Raw genomic sequence first — 20,382 nt, 5'->3', positions numbered from 1 at the left:
CCCTGGGCGCCGGGCTTCCCTCCAAATCCACAAACAGGAAAATAAGGGGGGAGGGGTGTTTCTGTTTTCAAAGGCCAAGTTCCTTTTCCACATGATTTCTTTAGAAGCCACTTATTTTCTGTGCCTAGATCCACTTCTTTTTAACTTGTAGTGAACCAATTTCCACTCATCCCACCTTCTGGGTAAAGCCCAAGGCCGGAACTTTTGCACCATACACAGAAAATAACTCTAAAAACAAGCTTCACGAAGCACTAAAACTCAAGTTTAGAGACAGAAACCTGGGCTTTACTAAACGATTGGAAGTCTGCTGATTTCTTTAACACTTACCCACTCTTCAACATTGGGGGGCTGCTCATCATATACACGCTCCTTGTCCCACAAAATGTTCGATTTGTCATACCGGTCCATCTTTCTTCGAGTTTTCACAGCAAAGAAAATCATTAAAGCAAAAGCCACAATAACCATGAACCCCAGTACAATGGCAATGGCCTAAAAAGAGATTAAAGATAGTGACATAATTAGACCTTATTGCTGACTTTGTCCCAATCCACCCTCCACAAATACCCAAAGCCCTACTAAATACCTGTGATTTAACTGATATAACGCTGATACAAATGGTTACATTTTAGAAATATAAACCCCAGCCCATCCCCATTAGGCTAAGGCTAGCAAAACACACACACACACCTCGATTCAATCCTCAGAATGTGTTTATTAATGCCAGGTACCGTCATCACCCCCATTTCAGAATCACAGAAAACTATTCCAAAGCTTGAGCACCAAGGGGTTGTATTTTTATACCCATATGAGAATGACCAGTAAACTGACTCAATTGTTGGCATACTTCTATAGGGCCTGAAAAACATTATTCACAGAAGTAGCTTTAAATACCCACTCATGTTTATAATCTTGTTCATAACACCTGCTTGGCAAGTCTTTTTACTGAATGTAAATTTCGGCCCGGAGAGGACCTGCCTTACCACAAATTACGCAGACATGATCTAACCAAGCCATAAACCAGAGAGAATGCACTCATGGCTCATTTAGTCAGGCAGGTGTCTGTTTTTGGAGTCTCTTGTGTACTTACTAGAAAGGGCCCTACCCCTGGCGGTCCTCCCATGTCTGAGAGGGATGTTGAGTGGGACGCTGGTCCCGGGTACCAGGTGGGGTTGAGGCAGGTACCAGGCCTCTGCCCTGACGTCCGCTAATGGGTCACACAAGGCTCTCTGCAGCTGTCTAACAGCGATATTCTTTTGCCAAGAAAACAGGTTTCAAGCAGTAAGAGGGTGAAGAGGGATGGGGTGTGGTAAGACAGGAGTACCAACCCTCACCCTGCTTACCACACATACACCTGAATGTCAACCACAAACATTCTGGAAACCTACATCTGCAGGGAAAATATTTCAGTTTTCAAAACAACGGTCATTACTAGAGAAGATCTAACCCCAAAAGAGCAACTCATTCAGGTAAAAGAATGGGAATTCCTGAGTCAGTGTAAGGAGAAAAACAACAAAGGAAAAAATGATTAGTAACCCAGAAACATTTTCTTAATATAATTAGGATGACTCATGTCACTGAAGGCAGGGTTCTCAACCCGACCTGCACATTTGAATCACCTGGATGGCTTTTAAAAATCCTGACTTACACCCTAAAATTACAAAACACTTTTCAAAGAAATTAAAGAAGACCTAAGTAAATGGAAAGACATCCCATGTTCATGGATCAGAAGACTTAGTGTAAAGATGACAATACTCCCCGAATTAATCTACAAATTCAATGCAATCCTTCAAAATTCTAGCTGGCTTTTTTGCAGAAATTGACAAGCTCATCCCAAAATTCATATATAAATGCAAAGGACCCAGAATCTAGCCAAAACAATCTTGAAAAAGAAGAACAAAGTTGGAAGACTCCCACTTCCCAATTTCAAAACTTACCACAAAACTATAGTAACCATGACAGTGTGGTCTTGGCCTGAGGACAAAAGTATGGATTATGGAATCAACCTGAGAGTCTAGAAATAAAGCCTCACTTTTATGGTCAATTCATTTTTGACAAGGGCATGAAGACAATTTAATGGAGAAATAGTCCTTTCAACAAATAACACCAAGACAACTGGATATCCATGTGCAAAGAATGTTGGCTCCTTCTTTACAGCATGCCCAAAATTAATGCAAAATGGATCACAGACCTGAATGTAAGAGCTAAAATTCTAAAACTCTTAGAAGAAAACAGGAGTAAATCTTTGTGACCTTTAATTAGGCAAAGTGTTCTTAGACACGACACCAAAAGCATAAGCAACAAAAGAAAAATTAGACCTCATCAAAATTAAGAACTTTTGTACAAAGAACACTATCAAGAAAGGGAACAGAGAATGACAAAATGGAGAGAAAATATTTGCAAATCATATATCTATAAGGGACTTGTATTTAGATATATAAAGAATTCCTACACCTCAATAAAAAAATACAAATAGTCTAATTAAAAAATAGGCAAAGAGGGGCTGGCCCAGTGGTGTATCGGTTAAGTTCGCACACTCTGCTTCAGCAGCCTGGGGTCTGCAGGCTCGGATCCCAAGCGCAGACCTATGCACCACTTATCAAGCCATGCTGTGGCGGCGTCCCATATAAAGTAGAGGAAGATGGGCATCGATGTTAGCCCAGGGCCAATCTTCCTCAGTAAAAAGAGGAGGATTGGCAATGGATGTTAGCTCAGGGCTAATCTTCCTCACAAAAAACAAAAAAATCAGGGCAAAGATTCTGGGGCCAGCCCGGTGGCATAGCAGTTAAGTTCTCATGCTCCACTTTGGCCGCCTGGGGTTCACTGGTTCAGATCTTGGGCATGGACCTACGCACTGCTCATTAAGCCATGCTGTGGCAGCGTCCCACATACAAAATAGAGGAAGATGGGCACAGATGTTAGCTCAGGGCTGATCTTCCTCAGCAAAAAGAGGATTGGTGATGGATGTTAGCTTAGCGCCAATCTTCCTCACCAAAGAAAAGGGCAAAGATTCTGAATAGCCATTTCTCCAAAGATACACTAATGGCCAATAAGCAGAAGAAAATATGCTCAACATCTTAGCTTATCAAGGAAATGCAAATCCAAACCAAAATGAGGTGCCACTTCACACCCATCAGCACAGCTAGAATCAGACAAACAAAACAATGCTGTGAGGACGTGGGGAAATTGAAATCCTCCTATACTTCTGGTAAATGTAAAATAGTGCAACTTCCTAGGCAAACAGTCTGGCAGCTCCTCAAAAGATCAAACACATAAGATCACCATAAGACCCAGCAACTCCATCCTGAGGTATACACTCAACTCAAGAGAAATTAAAACACAGCTTTACACAAAAACTTGTACACAAGTGTTCAGAGCATTACTCATAACGGCCAATGTGGAAACAGCCCAAATGTCCATCAACTGATGAATGGATAAATAAAATGTGGTTTATCCATACAATGGATTATTATTCAGCCATATAAAGGAATGAAGTCCTGGCACATGCTATCACATGGGTGAACCTTAAAAACATTAACGCCAAGTGAAAGAAGCCAGCCATAAAAGACTACATATTGTGTGATTCCGTTTATTGTGTGATTCCATTTATATGAAATATCCAGAATAGACAGATGTATAGGATAGGCTTAGTGGATCCCCAGGTCTGTGGAAGGTTAGGGAAATAAGGAGTGACTATAATGGGTATGGGGTTTCTTTTTGGGGTGGTGAAAATGTTCTAAAATTGATTGTAGTGATTGATTGCACAACTCTGTGAATATACTAAAAACCACTGAAGTGTACTTTAAATGGATGAATCATATGGTATGTTAATTATCTTAATAATGACACCCAGCCCGTCCCCCAGATTCTGAATTCAGTAGAAGTGGGGCCTTGGCATCAATACCTTTTAAAAGTTCCCAAAGTGATTCTGTTAAGTGAGCCAAGCTGAGAGTCTCTGACCCTAGGAGAGAGGGGAGGGGGAAAACAAAACAACACAACACTACTCATACCTCCTGGGGATCCACCACACAGTAGTGATATAGATACTGGTCCACGTAGAGTCCAGTAGCTGCAGGTGTATAGAACTGGTTGCAGAGGGCATATATTTGTGCACTGTAGAGAGACCCAGAAGCCTGGGCAGTCGGGTTGACTCCCATTATATAGACAATCGTGGCAATAAACACCATGATGCCCAGGATGGCACTCACAATTATCACCGTCAAGTAATATCTTCTTGTTCTAGACATTTCAGATCTTATAACGCTGGTAACAAATATTGCCAACGCAGCAATGAAACAAAAGGCAGCCATGGCCAGGAGGAAGCCCTTGGCCGCTCTTGGATCTGTATAGGCTCCATAGCCATAACTGTAGCCATAACCATAGCCATAGCTACCAAAGCCACTTCCTCCATACGGGTAGCCTATGCTACCTCCCAGTAAGGAAGATCCATAGCTTCTGTCCCAGGCCAGTGTGGAGGCGACACAGGCAAAGATGGCAATGCACATCACGATGATGAGCATAGACAGGATCCGAATCACTCCTGGAGGAGAAGTCCACTTGTAGAAGTGCAGAATTTCATCCTCTGGGTAGAAAGAATACGCTGGCTGAGACAGCATTGGTCGCACATGCATCTCTCCACCATATATGTCATTGCTTGGTGCATAATGGTTGGGTTTGCTGAAATGCACATGAAAACAATGTCAAAAGTTAGCACTTTCTGACAGTAAGCAGAAAGAACATAGCAAGTACTTGGAAAAACTTAAGCCATTGGCAAATAAAACTATTATTAGTACTGCCCCACAGCAATAGGGCAATTTGTGTCCTCCCCCTAAATTCAAATGTCAAAATCCTAACCCCAATATGATGGTGTTAGGAGGTGGGGCTTTGGGAGGAAATTAGGTCACGAGGGTGGAGCCCTCATGAATGGGATTAGTGCCCTTGTAAAAGAGACCCAGAGAGCTCTCCCACCCCTTCTGCCATGTGAGGACAAATGAGAAGTCAGCTGTCTGCGAGCTGGAGGAGGGCCCTCACCAGAACCTGACCCTGCTGGCGCCTGATCTCAGACCTTCAGCTTCCAGAACTGTGAGAAATACATTTCTGTTGTTGCTAAGCCACCCAGTCTGGTACTTTGTTACAGCAGCCTGGACTGATTCCGACTCCACTGAGCAGTAAAGGTATCTGTGCATCAGAGTCACTGGGAAGCTTTGTTAAAACAGAGACTGTCAGCTCCCATCCTCAGATCTGCTGATTCTGAAGCTCTGGGGTAGGACAAGCTCCTGGATGCTGCCGAGCTGCAGGTCTGGGAACCATACACTGGGAATGACTGCTCTGGTTTCTACAGGACAGAGGTTCTCAAATTTGCTGCATATCAGCATCCGCTGGGGAATGTGTACAGTCAGCAGCCCCTGGGGAAAGCACTACGGATGGAGCACTCCACACCAGCTAAATTGTGACCCCTGGGGCTGGGACCCACGCAGTTTAGAACAACGGTGACAACCCTGCTGCCTGTGACCTGAGACTGGTGCGTTCACAGACGACACCTACACCGGTCTTCCCAGGGTCACGTGCAATTCCTGGCAGCCTGGCTTTTCCATCTAACAAAGCACATTCGTTCATTTACTCATTTGACTCCAGCCCTTTACCAGAGCGGGCAGGCTGACGTGTTCAGGGCACGGTGCTGGGTCCAGGGACACAGCAATGAACAGGACGGCCTGAGCACAGGCCCCTCCCATAGCTGTCGGGCAGTAAGACATTAAACCAACACTACCCGAGGTACAGTTAGTCGTGGTGAGAGCCGTCCAGTACCTCAGGTCTGCAGGGAGGGCCCAGCGGGGGGAGGCCTGCCCGAGTGGATCTTAAATCTCCTTTATGAAAACACCCTGCCGACTCAGTAACTTCATCATAAGTACACGGCTGGGGACAGACGTGTGGACACAGTGACTCTAAGAACTGCGGGTCCTCAGGAGGCAAAATTCAATTCCAAACCCAAACCAGCTGCTTGTGTTTTTGCCATCATTTCCACAGATCTCCTTCCTCACTCCAAAGCAGGACGTCTTATGACTGGGTGCCAGTAACTATGGGAAGTCCAAGAAAGTACCCGAGTGAATGAAAGGAGAAACTGGAGAGAATGCCGATAAGCTGGTCTTTGAAAATGTCAAGGGTGAAATTCCACAACCCCTCCACTCAGATACGTGAGCTGTCTCTGTTCAGGGCGGTCGTGAACAGTGTAGCTCTGAATATCCGTGAACGTGTTATCCTGGTACACAAGCACTTATTCTTCTAGGATATATGCCCAGAGGTGGGATTTCTGGGTCAAAGTTTTTTATCTTTAGCTCTCCAAGACAATGTCAAACTGTTTTCCAAAATAAGTGTATCACTTGTACTCCCATTAACAGTGTAATGTTCACAGAAGCATTGCTTACGATAACCCCAACCTGGAAACACTCTCAATGTCGACCTACAGTGTAACAGGTAACTGTGACAAATCTGCACAATGGAATGCCACAGAGCTGTGCTAATACGGCAGCCACAGCCACATGGACTGACTGAGCACTTGAAATGAGGCTGGTCCAAACTGAGATGTGCTGCTAAGTACAAGATACACAGTATCATAGTATGAAAAGATGTAACACCACCAAGAGAGAAGGCTAATATTAACCATGGACTTGGGGTAATAATGATGTGTTGATGTAGGTTCCTCAATTGTAACAAATGTACCACTCTGGTGGGAGATGTTGACAATGGAGGAGGCCGTGCATCTGTGGGGCAGGGGGCATATGGGAAATCTCTGTACCTTCTGCTCAATTTTGCTGTGAACCTAAAACTGCTCCAAAAAATAAAGACTATTAAAAAAAAGAATGTCAACTATCTCATGAGTCAGTGTTTATATCAATCACATGTTGAAATAATATTTTGGATCTATTGGGTTAAGTGAAATATATTATTAAAGTTAATTTCTTCTTTTATTTGTAATGTGATTACAAGAAAACATAAAATTACACGTATGGCTCGCATTATATTTCTATAGCACTGCTCTGAAGCAAAAAATGAACTACAAATACATGCAGATAAATCCTATAAGTGATGCTGAAAGAAACAAGACAGAAAAGGATACACACAGCCTCTTACATTCACGCAAGGTTTAAAAAAAAGTAAAACTAAACTGTATTGCCTAGGATGTATACAGTGATGAAATAATAGAGAGAAGCAAGGGATGACCCTATGTCACCAAAGTGGTTCCAGGGAAAAGAGAGGACACAGGGAAGGCCTTTGAAGTGTTCTGTTCCTGACCTCGGTGACTTGGTGACCTCTCTGCTTTGTATTCATCCTTCCGCACGCACCCTCCTTGCCCCTTCCTGTATGTGTGCTATATTGCACCACTGTTCACAAAAGCAACACAAAGTAAGTACCAGGTAAACGGAGCACTACTCAGTCACTGTATTCTCCAGCGTATTTTAAGGACCACGTTGTCATCAACAATGACCCTACCACGTTCAGGTATCAGTCAGGCGGCTGCACAGTAGGAATGCAACCCCTACTGCAGGTATTAGAGTTTAAGCTACAGACTACTTAAAGGAGAGAGCATCAACATTTGACAGCAAACTTAAAATTTAAGAATTCATTGCTAAATCCCCAAATGACTAAGGACACCAAGTACCCTCAATTTTGCTTCTTGTTTTATATAACGGCAGGAATCACTCTTAAAATTGACAGTATGGAAACCATTATGCTAAGTGAAAGAAGTCAGCCACAAAAGACCACATATTGGATGATTCCATTTATATGAAATGTCCAGAACAGTCAAATCTAGAAACAGAAAGTGGATTGGTGTTTGCCTAGACCTGGGGGAAGTGGGGAGTGACTGCTAACGGGTAGGGGTTTCTCTGGGGAAGGGTGATGAAAATGTTCTAAAACTGATTGTGGTGATGGTGACACACTCTGAATATACTAAAACCACTGACCTGTCCATTCTAAATGGGTGAACTGTATGGTGTGTGAATTATATCTCAATAAAGTTACCATTTAAAAAATTGACAATATATTGCCAACGATCACGTAAACAAGGCATTATTATGGAAGCCTCATACCATCTGTGAAAAACAAAGAGGAATAAATATAATACAAATATAAGCCTAGACTATATTGAAGCAAACATTAAAAACAGGTGACAACAGTTGCCTCTGCAGAGAAAAACCATCACCCTAGAAGCTGAGGGTAAGAGGGAAACTCACTTTTCACTGTGTACCCTTTGGTTCAATTTAAATTTACAAAGGCACATATTATTTTTAAAAGCAAACAGACACTTAGATGAAAGTTTCAACTATACATATTGTTTACATGTCACAGACTTAAAAAAAAAAAAGAAAGAAAAAACTAAAGAATTATTTACTTACAATTCATCAGGTCTATAAGGAGGTGGACTTTCAAAAGGCCTCGATGACATGGCTGATGTCAATGGTCACCCGATCTTCAGGATGAGCAATGCCTCGCAGCTCCCAAGATAATCGATCTAAGCAACATGAGGAGGGTAATGGCATTACTCCCGAGCTCAGAGTTTCCTTGCATCACTCAGAAAACTAACGATACCAATCTCAGGTAACCTCTCCTGCCTCGCGTACTGCTCTGGTCCCTCCACTGCCACTGTTCCACACTGGGCCGTTAATTCCTTGAGCACAGGAATCATCCTGGGCGGTCCTCTCAGCACCTGGCATCTGCACATCACTGCCAGACAAATACTGTTTAAACCTGAAACTCCAAGTTGCGGTAATGAAAATTTCACAAAGCTTTTACAGCATAGGTAAAAATGGTATTTTTTAAAACAGTCACTTCAAAGAACAACGAAGATGTGTAAAAGGAAAGAAAATTTCTTAAAATATATTGTTTCTGGAATTCTACTCAGCCATAAAAAAAGACAAAATTGTCCCATTTGCAACAACATGGATGGGCTTGGAGGGTATTATGTTAAGTGAAGTAAGCAAGAAAGAGAAAGACAAACACTGTATGATCTCACTCATATGTAGCATATAAACCAACACATGGACAGAGAAAACTGTATTGTGGTTACCAGGGGCAATGGGGGTAGGGGGTGGGCACAAGGGGTGAAGGGAGACATATATATGGTGATGGACAAACAAAAATGCACAACCCAAAATTTCACAATGTTATAAACTATTAAAGCATCAATAAAAAAATACATATTGTTTCATATTACTTATGAAAGTTCATGTAAAATGAGAATGTGTGTGAAAGTGCATAGATAGCAGGTCCAGCGCATCCTAGCTGGACCTCAGTGTTAATTTAAGTATCATCTGGTTTAAAAGTATGCCTTTATCATTAGAAATGATTACCAAATGCATCTATAAATGGTGGGATTATGGGCATTTTTCCCTTTTCTCCTTTTCCAAGTCTTCAAAATTGAGCATAGTTTTTACATGTTAAGCATACGTTGTATTAAAGAGGCCTCTTCTCTAAGAGAAAAGCAGAATGATTTCGTTCTAAAATTCCTCCGAGCAAAAGTCCCTCAACACCTGAGGCAATTTCGCTCAGTCAACAGGTACTGACTACATGCCCACACTCTCTACGCAGGAGCCCATGGAGTGGAGGGCGGGACACAGCGCTCCGGGGGCTCACGCACAAAGAAACAGTAGCTCCAACAGGCATTATTTAGGGCGGAACCACATGCTCAAGTGCAGTCTGGGGATAAGGGGAAGGCAGAGAGGAGAGGTGGCAGCTGGGGGGCGGGGGGGGGGGGTGGTGGCGCGGAGGAAGGACACGTGAGCAAGATCTATAATCTGAGTGTATTCAGGGTCTCATATCTTTTCCCTTTCAAATAAGGTCTGTGCAATCGTACAGTGCTACGTCAGGACAGTAAATCAACTCAAACTCTTTAAACTTTGTTCTTTAAAATCAATGGCAACTATCCTCCACATCCTTAAGGGCAGTCAATTCCAAATTTCTTAGAATAAGATATTGCCCAAATGTACATTAGGTAAAACCTCAAAGATGCAAATATATTGAATGTTAATAATGCCAACACAATTAGCCCAATTTTCCAAACATAGTGAGGAAAGGCAACTTCTCTACATTCGTTTATTTTTAAAAACTGCTTTCCTGAAGTATAACATACAGAAAAGTGCACCAACAGTAAGTGTATACAGCTCTGTAACGAGCACCCAGATACACACATAAATGAGCAATTAAGGCCAAACTGGTACATCACTATGAAAGTACAGATTAAGTGTCTTCCTAATTAACGTTCAGAAAGAAACATTAAGAAAAACTGAAATTAAACACTATTCAATGTGGGACCCTATTTCTGAAGCTGAATGTCAAATACTGACAAACTGACCTCAGAAGAACCTTATCCTTCCACAGCCAGGGCTCACGCACTCAAGATTATGCCAAAAACTCCAGTCTCCATAGAAGGTTTTGAAAATTCTAAATTAATCCAGACACGGTCTAAAGTTTAAGTTTTGTCAAAAGTCCAGACAACAAAATCCCTTTCCAAGCTGCTACTTCCTGGCTGTCCTGTCTCCTCAAAGAGCAGAGATTTTAAATTGTGACGCAAATAATTTTAGAAAGGTCCTTAAGAACAAGTCACACCACAAGAACCGCACTTCCTTTCTTGAGAAGGTTACCAGACCGGCAAAGGAAGGGCTTGCGGAGAGATTCCTGAGGATCTTGAGCGCATCCCCGTGTAGCAGTGCGGCTGGGCAGCTTCCTAGGGGCTCAATAATGGAACCTAATTAGGACGAAAGAATGGACCATTCACGCCCACGGGGAGGCCTCTAGCAGTGACCAGACAGGGTAGACAAGCTGATCCAGACGTGCAGCTGACAAACACTGGACAGGATGACTGACCTGCTGGCGATGAGGACTCAGCACTGATCACGTCCTCTGGAGGCCTGAAGGACGGCTAAAACAAACCCAGTGGTTTTAACCGCTCACAATCTGAGAGGACAAGGTCCTCACCTTCTCTAAGCATCACGACCCGCACCTGTCAAAGGGGGGTGATCCTGACCCCTGGGCTGGGACAGGAAGTGAGATAATGTATTAGCGAACATGAGCAAAGCAGTCACAGCAAGGTGGTATCCTGAAGGTGAGAAAGTTCAGGGTTTAGGCACGTAGGGATATCATACCCATTTCCAAATACTGGTGGCATGAATTTTTAAAATGTAAACTCAAAAAAATTAGTAGAGGGGCAGGCCCGGTGGTGTAGTGGTTAAGTGTGCGCACTCTGCTTCGGCAGCCCGGGGTTCACAGGTTCGGATCTCGGGCGCCGACCAGTGCACCGCTTGCTGAGCCATGCTGTGGCAGCATCCCATGTAAAGTGGAGGATGACAGGCACAGATGTTAGCCCAGGGCCAGTCTTCCTCAGCAAAAAGAGGAGGATTGGCAACAGATATTAGCTCAGGGCTGATCTTCCTCACACACACAAAAATAAATAAAAACTTAATAGAGGACATGCAAAGGAATAAAACTAGACCCCATCTTACACGACCCACAAAAATTAACTCAAAATGGATCAAAGACTTGAATGGAAGACCTGAAACCATAAAACTTGTAGAAGAAAACACAAGCAGTACACTCTTTGACATCAGTCTTAGCAGTATCTTTTTTTGTGTGTGTGAGGAAGATCAGCCCCAAGATAACATCCGTTGCCAATTCTCCTCTTTTTGCTGAGGAAGACTGGCCCTGAGCTAACATCTGTGCCCATCTTCCTCCACTTTATGTGGGACACTGCCACAGCATGGCCTGACAAGCGGTGCATCGATGAGCGCCCAGGATCTGAACCCGGGCTGCCAGCAGTGGAGTGTGCGCACTTAACCGCTACGCCACGGGGCCAGCCCAGCAGTATCTTTTTGAATATCATGTCTCACCAGGCAAGGGAAACAAAAGGAAAAATAAACAAATGGGACTACATCAAACTAAAAAGCCTCTGCACAGCAAAGGAAACCATTAACAAAATGAAGACAACCTAACAATAGGGGGAAGATATTTACAAGCCATATATCCGACAAGGGGTTAATACCCAAAATATATATAGAACTCACACAACTCAACAACAAAAAATTCAATTAAAAAATGGGCAGAAGATCTGAACAGATATTTTTCCAAAGAAGATATATAGATGGTCAACAGGCACATGAAAACATGTTCAACATCACTAATTATTAGGGAAATGCACATGAAAACTATGAGATATCACCTCATGCCTGTCAGAATGGCTATTATTAAAAAGACAAGAAATAACAAGTGTTGGAGAAGACGTGGAGAAAAGAGAACTCTGATACACTGCTGGTGGGAATGCAAACTGGCGTAGCCACTATGGAAAACAGCATGGAAATTCCTCAAAAAATTAAGAATAGAACTACTATATGATCCAGATATTCCACTTCTGGGTATTTACCCAAAGAACACGAAAATACCAGTTCAAAAAGATATATGCACCTCTACGTTCATTGCTGCATTATTCACAATAACCAAGACTTGGAAACAACCTAAGCGCTCATCAATAGATGAATGGATAAAGAAGATGTGGTGTATAGATGTGTGTGTATATGTATAGATATATATATATATAAGAATACTACTCAGCCATAAAAAAGATGAAATCTTGTCATTTGCAACAACACGGATGGACCTTGAGAGCATTATACTAAGCAAAATAAGTCAGACGGAGAAAGCCAAATACCATATGATTTCATTCGGAAGTGGAAGATAAACACATAGATAGGGAGAACTGACTGATGGTTATGAAGGGGGTAGGGGGAGAGCGAAAGGGGAAAAGGGGCAGATGTGTACAGCGAGGGATGGAAACTAGACTTTGGGTGGTGAACACAATGTAGTCTACACAGAAATCAAAATATAACGACATACTCCTGAAATTTATAGAACGTTATAAACCAATGCCACCTCAATTAAAAAAATTTAAAACAAAAAAAAATTAATATAAGTACTGGCTAAGGGAGATCTGGCTTAAGAGCTGTTCATTTTCACAAGCGCATTTCCTTGGTGAGAATTTCAACAAAAGCTAACAAGCTATTCCAAACCTGGGCAGTATTCACAAAGATGGTGCTTAGATCCAGGAAAGACACAGTTATCAAAAAAATGAACCCTTGCATCACCCTGAAACTTGTACATCATGTTCCCACCAGGTGCCTCCCCAGAAGTGTGACTAAGATTGTCAGGGATCTAGAAAAACCTTGTCCTAAGACAAATGATTGGGAAAACAGGAAATGTTTGGCCTGGAGAACTCAATATCAGAAGACCCACTAAGGCAGCCTTCAGATCTGGGGGCTGTCTTTGTAGTCCTAGAAACGGTTCTGTGAGAAAACAAAACACCACAGGGTCATCTCAATGTTACGAAGTCTCTCTGTCACCCTGACCCCACACACCCTCCAAAAATAACAAAAAACTTGATCTCATGCCATTTATGCAAAGCTTCAGTTGTCTGGTATTTGGGGGGCCTGGACTGGAGGACTTCTAAGGTCTCTTTCAAGGCAGCCCGTGACTGTGCATTAAGATCCCAGCAAAAGGAGAAAGAGGACCCAGAAGAGACTGTTGTCCAGTGCCCAGTACAGCCACATGAACGTTATCTGGTCAATAAATAGATGCTGAGCGAAGAGAAAAATAAAATGAGGAGTGAAAAGGCCTGAGGGGGCACTGGTCACCTTCACAGAACCTGTGTCATGAGAGCAACAGGGACACAGTCAAACAGCTGAATCAGAGTCAGGGGCAAAGGGAAGCAGCAGACCCTTGTTGAGTATGTTAAGCTGCAAGTCAGCTAAGGTTAAAATATAAAAAAAGTTGTCCCCTTGAAAATGTTTACTGGTCAAAAGCTGTCTTCATAGAAAACCAGGTTAAGATGAAAAAGAAAAGCCTGTAAATGCTATGCTTCAAAATTATTCTTTAAAGCAAGCTGTCAGTAAGTAACAAATGAACTTGATGCTATTTAAGGGCAGGCTGTTCCTCTTTGATCACATGCAGCAATAGTTAATTTGCTTTCAAGAAGTTGTTTAAGTTGTGTCTGATATTAAATGGTTCTATCTAGATCACAGGTGCATCATTAGTAAAGTTCCTAAAATTCTGAAATTGAGCAGATTTTGAAACAGACTAGCTATGTGTCAGAATGTGCATTTTAAATAAATTCTTCAGAGTCCTCTTAAGCACACCACATATTTTGAGAATCACTGCCTAGAATAAAGGCGTCAATCAAGGAGGGCCCTGATCCTGTGGGCTGCCTGTCTGGAACGCCCAGATCTTTACATGACAGGTGCCTGCTGCTGTTCCCATCTCAGCTCAAATGTCACCTCCTCAGAGATGCCCTCCCAGTCACTCACTCCATCTACCAAACCTGTTTGATTTTCACAGCAAATTTCCGCCCTAACTAAATTATTTTTCCTTCTTTCTTTTTTAACTGCTACCATCTCCATCCCAACTGGAACACCAGCTTCACAAGCACTTAGAGGTCCATCTTGACCGTCAGTGTAATTTCTGATCCCTAGAACTAGTCCCCGGTACCAAGTGATATCAATCAATATTTGATTCATAAAACAGTCCACACCGAAGTTGGACAGAGCTGGGATTTCAATCCAGTGGTGAATGCCTTGAAGTTCTTCATACAGCTAACACTCAGCAAAAACATTCTTTCAAGTTAAACTCAACAAAAGTAGTTAAGTGCTGACAGTCTGAGGAAGAGGAGAGAAAAAGGACAGAGAGCTCACCGTGTGGGCGCCACCTGGGAGTGTGTGAGGAAGGAAGAGTCCCAGCCCCCCCCCCCCCCCCCCCCCCCCCGGAACCTGCTGATTCACAGCACAATCAAGAGTGGGGAGCACCAGGTTTCAGAACAGCCACAACCCAGAGGCTAAAACAAAAACTATAACAAAAATCCGCATGGCCTTCTTCCCCTAATATTTCCATAAATAATAGTGTGGGTGAAAAAAGCCCACTAAATATTCTCATCAAGTAAGCCTTGAAATGCAACTGAAGAAAACTTCCCCCTGGGAGCTTCTTGGGAGGGTGAGAGATTATATCTGTTAATTTACGTGGTAAAAGTAATCTATTATCATTTTCAAAGGGCGATAATTCCAACATTATCTTTAGAAGAAAACAGGAGTAATTTCACTTTTACGTCAAGCAAGACGCAGAAACCTTATCCGAGGCCATAGGGACCAGCCAAAGGTAGAGCATTCCAGAAAAACTCCCCCAATCTGGCTCTGTGCTGGAACACCAAGGGCTGCGCTTCTATAACACACCTTCCCTAAAGAGCGGAGGGGGTTTCCGAGCCGGCGCATTTCTCACATGTTCCCCTAAAGCGCTTCCTCGCCTTAAAAATGGAGTTCCAATAAGATCCACCTTTTAGAGTCGCTGGGATGATTAAATGACATCAAGTACAAACGCTCTTAGCACAGTGCCCCGCACACAGGACCACTACCCGGCATTTCCCTGAACAGCCTGGAAGCTGCCCAAGTCTCCTCTCCTCCTCCCCATCACCTGACGAAGGAGGCACCTAATAACTAAACAAATGCAAAACTACAAAAATCAGAAGTGTTGCTCCGTCTGAGGAGGCATCTATTACTGTTGCGCCACCATTTAAACTATTTTAAAAACCCAGAAAGAGAAACTAAACATTCATATGGACAGCGCAAACGAAACACTGTTGCACTTGGGAATGCGAAGTTTGAGAAATCTACGTGCGTCTAGAAACAACCAGTTTTCAATCACGGCAAGAATCACCGGAAGTGCCTTAATGGCAAGAATTCTCTTTTCCAGGAATCCCAATAATACACCTACCTGTTGTGCGTTAGGGCCACACGCTGACCTGGAAGGCTGCCTCCTCCCCGCCCCGGGTCATTGCCCGGGTGGGCAGTCTGCCCAGCCAGCCCCGCGGCCGGCCTGAGGATGCCCTGGCTTCTCCTCGGGCTCAGGCGCTTCTCCGGGGACACGAGGGGCTCGGACCCGCCCTTCCAGCCCCGGGTGCAGAGGCCACCACGCCCTCCACCCAGCTGTCCCGGCCTGCAGGCCGCGCGCGGGGCCGGCCCTTCCCCGGTCTCCAACCCCGCGGCCGCCGGGCAGAGCCGAGTCCGCGCCGACCGGGGCCGCCCGAGGCAGGGCCGCCCCCCTCGCGGCGGCCTCGCGGTCACGGCTGAGGATCCGGAGCGGGAGCCGCTTCCTCGAAGTCCTGCGGCCTCACTGGACGTTCGCTCCCCGCCCCCAGCTTCAACCCGCGCGCCCGCACAACCCCCACCAAGTGCACTCAAAACAACCGCCGGGCCCCGCAGGACTCCAGGCTACTTCCCGGATTAAACCCGCCACCCTCTCCCCCGGGAGACGCGAAGGGGTGGGGTGGGGTCGGGAATGGTGAGGGCCCCCGGGGCCAGCTGCCCCGGCCGGCGAGCGGCCCCCTCGCTCCACCCCGCGCTCAAGACCCCGCGGAGCCCCCCGAACTGCAGCGGGGCGCTGAGCGCAGGATCCTCGCTGCGCGCGAACCTCCGCCCCGTAGGAGCGAGAAGCGGCCCGCGCCGCCGCGGCACCTGCAGCTCCGCGCGCTTCGGCCGAGGGAGCTGATGGGCGGCTCCGGACGGCCCCTCGAAGGAGGCAGCCCGCCAGGCAGTCCAGCGCCGCTCGCCCCGGGCCCGCGCGTCCCAGCCCCGAAGAAGCCGCCCCGAAACCAGCCCCCCCGCAGACAGCGCCCCGGCGCCGCCCCGCTCACCTGCTCCCCGCGGCCGGCCCGACCCACCAGAGACGGCGGGAGCGAGGAGCACGCTCACCTGGCGGGCACACCTGACGCTGTGCGGGCCGCCGGCACGTAGCCCGGGACCCGGCTAGGGACCCAGCCCTCCTCCCCCTCTCCCTACTCCTTCCCCCACCCCAGCCGCCCGGCCCCCGGGCATGCGCACCAGCGCCAGGCCCAGGTGCAGGAGGTCCGCGCCCCGCGCCCCACCTGCCGCGCCCCAGTGGTCTCCCCGAGTCCCGCCGCCTCCGCAGAAGGGGGAGAACCGGGAGGTGGACGCTAGCGAGGAGGTGGTGTGGCGTGGCCGCCTCCTCCCTCGGTGACCCCTTCACCTGAAACTCGGACGGGAGGGGCAAGGAGCGGAGGAGGCGGCGGGGGAACCGGCCCTCTCCGCACACCCGGCCGCGCGCCCAGTTAAAGGAGCAGCGCCGCGTTCCGGCCCGAGGGGCGGGCCCGAGCGCAGAGAGGCGGCTCGGCTACCCGGGGCGGGGTGGTCCCGGACCCCTGGCGCGCGCTCCGGGCCCCGCGGGTCAGGTGGAGCCGTGGAGGGCTTGGCGAGTGAGGTCTGCAGGGGACTGTTTCCCTCCCGAAGAGTGTCCTAGGGCGCGCAGCGCTTGGGCGAGGCGGGCGCGTCCTCACACACTTTCCTGCTCCAAAAATTTGGTTCAAGTTTTGTTGGAAAGAAGCATCCAGGTGTGGGAGATTTTCAAAAGTCATGCGTAAATTTAGGAACTAGATCCAGGAAAAAGACCATTACTTAGAGTGGTTAAATGAAGGTGAAGTACTGTAGATATTGGTGTCCGTAAATTTGCCATTGAAATGAAGTACATACTACAGTATACGTTATTACCACCTCGGAGTCCTCAGCCCCCTCCTCAAATTCGACTATGGTATGATTGAGACTCGGCTCTTGGGGGGACTTCTATGTTAACATTCTCTTTGGCTTAAAAAAAAAAACTCTAGATGTGTGTGCTATGTTCTATTTCTTGATCTGGAGGCTGGTTTCAAAGAAGTGTTTATTTAGGAAAATTAGTAGTCTACACTTAATACGTACACTTTTCTACATGTACATTGTATTTCAATGTGCATTTTTTAGTTATGCTCCAGAATGTGGCAGTTTTAGTTCTCGCAATTTAACCATCTGCACTGAAGGCTAGAATTCAGGTTTCTTAAATCCCTTTTCACTTTGCGTTCCACCCTGGAATGTCAGCATTGCTAATAAATTTCTGTCCACTCCACTTCTCTGCCTTTAATTAAGTGATTAGAAATGTGACTCTCCCATGTATTAGATCTCAGGGCATAATTCAATACTTACGGAAGTAAAAGCATTATATAAATATAAGGTATTTTAAACCATGACTGCCTTAATGGGCAATTAATCTAATTGGTATTTTTTTCATGGAAGTCATTGCTACAATTATTTTAAAATGACTGTGTAGTTTTGAATGATGCAGTTTAAATTGGTGTTGTTAACACCAGGGAAGTTGGGTTAATCCTCTTAGTCTTCCTGTCAGATTGCTGAAATCTCCAAACATTCCACTCGGTTTATAATTAAACAGGGAACATTTCCTAATACTCTCAGATTTATAAACACATGTCTATTATTTTATGGTGTACTATGACATGTTCTGAAGAGGAGAACTTAGAGTTTTTCCCCACTTTTTTTAAATTGAAATACATTTCACATACCATAAAATTCACCAGTAATTTTGAAGTGTACATACAAGTCAGTGGTTTTTAGTATGTTTACAAGGATGTACAACTATCACCACTACCTAAGTCCAGAATACTTTCATCATCCCCAAAGAAGCCCTGCATCCATTCACAGTCACTCCCCACTTCCACGTGCCTCCAGACCCTGGCAACCACTAACCTACTTTCTGCCTGTATTGATTTGCCCATTCTGGACATTTTACATGAGTGGATAATACAATATGTGGCCTTCTGTGTCTGGCTTCTTTCGCTTAGCATAACGTTTTCAAGGATCATTCCTGTTGTAGTACCTACCAGTGCTTCATTCTTTTCATGGCTGAATAATATCCCATTGCATAGATAGACCACATTTTGTTTAAACTTTTATCAGTTGATGGACATTTGGGTTATTTCCACTTTATGGCTATTATGAATAATGCTGCTATGAATATTCATGTACAAGTTTTTGTGTGGATGTATATTTTCAATTCTCTTGGGTAAATTAGGTCTTTTAATTAACCTTTTTATCATTTTAAGAGACTAACATGCATACCACATTATTTTTCTTATTCACACACTAAATCTAAACCCAAAGGCATGTGGTGTTGGGATGGAAGGTTTGGTACCATATTATATTTGCATTCCTTCAACAACTGTTTACTGAGTGCCTACCACCTGCTGAGTAGTGAAAAAAAAACCCCAAAATCCCTGTCTTAGGGGAGCTTACTTTCTAGTTACTGCTGAAAGTATGCATATGTAATAATAGAATTTATTAAGTTCAACTATATGAAATTGGAAATAGTTGATTATTTTTAACTACAAAATGGCAATTTCATATGTTCGACTTAATACTAAGCAAAATTTCTGTTGGAATGTTGTATACCATTTTTATTCCATTCAAATTAATTTTCCAAACAATGCTCATGATGTTGAAAAATCTAAAAACTGTGTTCTTTTAACCATTGCCTAATAGTGTGCATATTAGATAGTAGTTGAAAATGTTCAGAAAGAAAATCCAGCTGTAAAACCTAAACACATCATTCTTGAACAATGAAACAAAATTTGTTGGTCGCTAAATGATACTGTGCTCAGTGTAATCGTGTTACATAATCATAAGTTGTATCAAAATTTTAATTATTTTTAATCAAATGTTCCCCCTTGGCAACTCACAGTATTATGGGCTGTGATCCACTATTGAACATTATTTGATGAAAATCCTCATGACTCAAAAACAAAGTAAATATTATTCTCAGAGGAAATATGATTAGAAATTTGTTGATTTTACTTGCAGTCAAATGAGCGATAAGATAAAAAACCAATTTTTTCCTCCTTTTTATGTGTAAGGGAGAAAGTTAAGACCTCAGAATGTGGTGTCAGAAATGCGGGTTCACATCTCAGGGTTGCACTTATTCGCTGGATGGGATTAATCCTTAGAGACGTTAAAGTACAGGAGCCTCAGTTTTCTCCACTGTAAATTTGCGATGATGATAAGCAGTATTCTCATCACAAGATTGTTGGGAGGCATGAGGACCGTTCCCCAAGACAGACCATGTGCTGGGCCACAAAACAAGTCTTGGTGATTTAACGCGTCCTCGCTGTATCCCGGCTGCTAGGTGCCGCCCCTGTCACAGAGTTCTGCCATGAGCCCCTGTGGGATGAGCGAGGGAGTGTGGCCCTGGTCCCCACTCCGACGGCCTGTGGAGCCATCCCTCAGACAGCCTCAGGCTTGGCGAGACCGCACGTCCCTTCACAGGGGCTTCCAGCTCTAGTGCTGGGGCTTCCGGAAGAGAGAAGGAAGGTAGGCGATTTCCACTCAGCTTCCCTGTTCAGTGAGTGAATTCAGTGACTGGTGTTTGTTCAGGACGTCTGGCCAGGAGGGCCTCTAGTTGCCCCACCTGGTCTCGCAGGGAGGCTCCCAGTCCACAGAGGGCAGAGTCCTTGGACAGATTTATGGACGG

The 20,382-nt window shown here is 44.8% G+C and overlaps 1 protein-coding gene across 3 annotated transcripts in view; it reads right to left on the bottom strand.

Annotated features, from left to right (window-relative positions):
- The window catches only part of OCLN (occludin), a 49,207-nt gene extending 32,251 nt beyond the window's left edge, over positions 1-16,956 (bottom strand). Inside the window, exons 1-4 of one of the 3 annotated variants that reach the window (XM_058557657.1) lie at positions 16,943-16,956; positions 8,391-8,506; positions 4,008-4,674; positions 328-489 (exon numbers count right to left, since the gene is read on the bottom strand). In XM_058557657.1, the coding sequence (XP_058413640.1) occupies positions 328-489; positions 4,008-4,674; positions 8,391-8,440 (879 nt within the window). In that variant the 5' untranslated portion in view covers positions 8,441-8,506; positions 16,943-16,956. Of the gene's footprint in view, positions 1-327; positions 490-4,007; positions 4,675-8,390; positions 8,507-15,792; positions 16,085-16,711; positions 16,778-16,942 lie in introns of those variants that run through there. The other 2 variants (XM_058557582.1, XM_058557513.1) reach the window with 2 other exon arrangements.
- Between the last annotated feature and the right edge of the window lie 3,426 nt (positions 16,957-20,382).

This window comes from Diceros bicornis, chromosome 1 (assembly GCF_020826845.1).
Source record: "Diceros bicornis minor isolate mBicDic1 chromosome 1, mDicBic1.mat.cur, whole genome shotgun sequence".
NCBI classification, from domain to species: Eukaryota; Metazoa; Chordata; class Mammalia; order Perissodactyla; family Rhinocerotidae; genus Diceros; species Diceros bicornis.
This window is presented reverse-complemented; position numbering and strand designations above follow the sequence as displayed.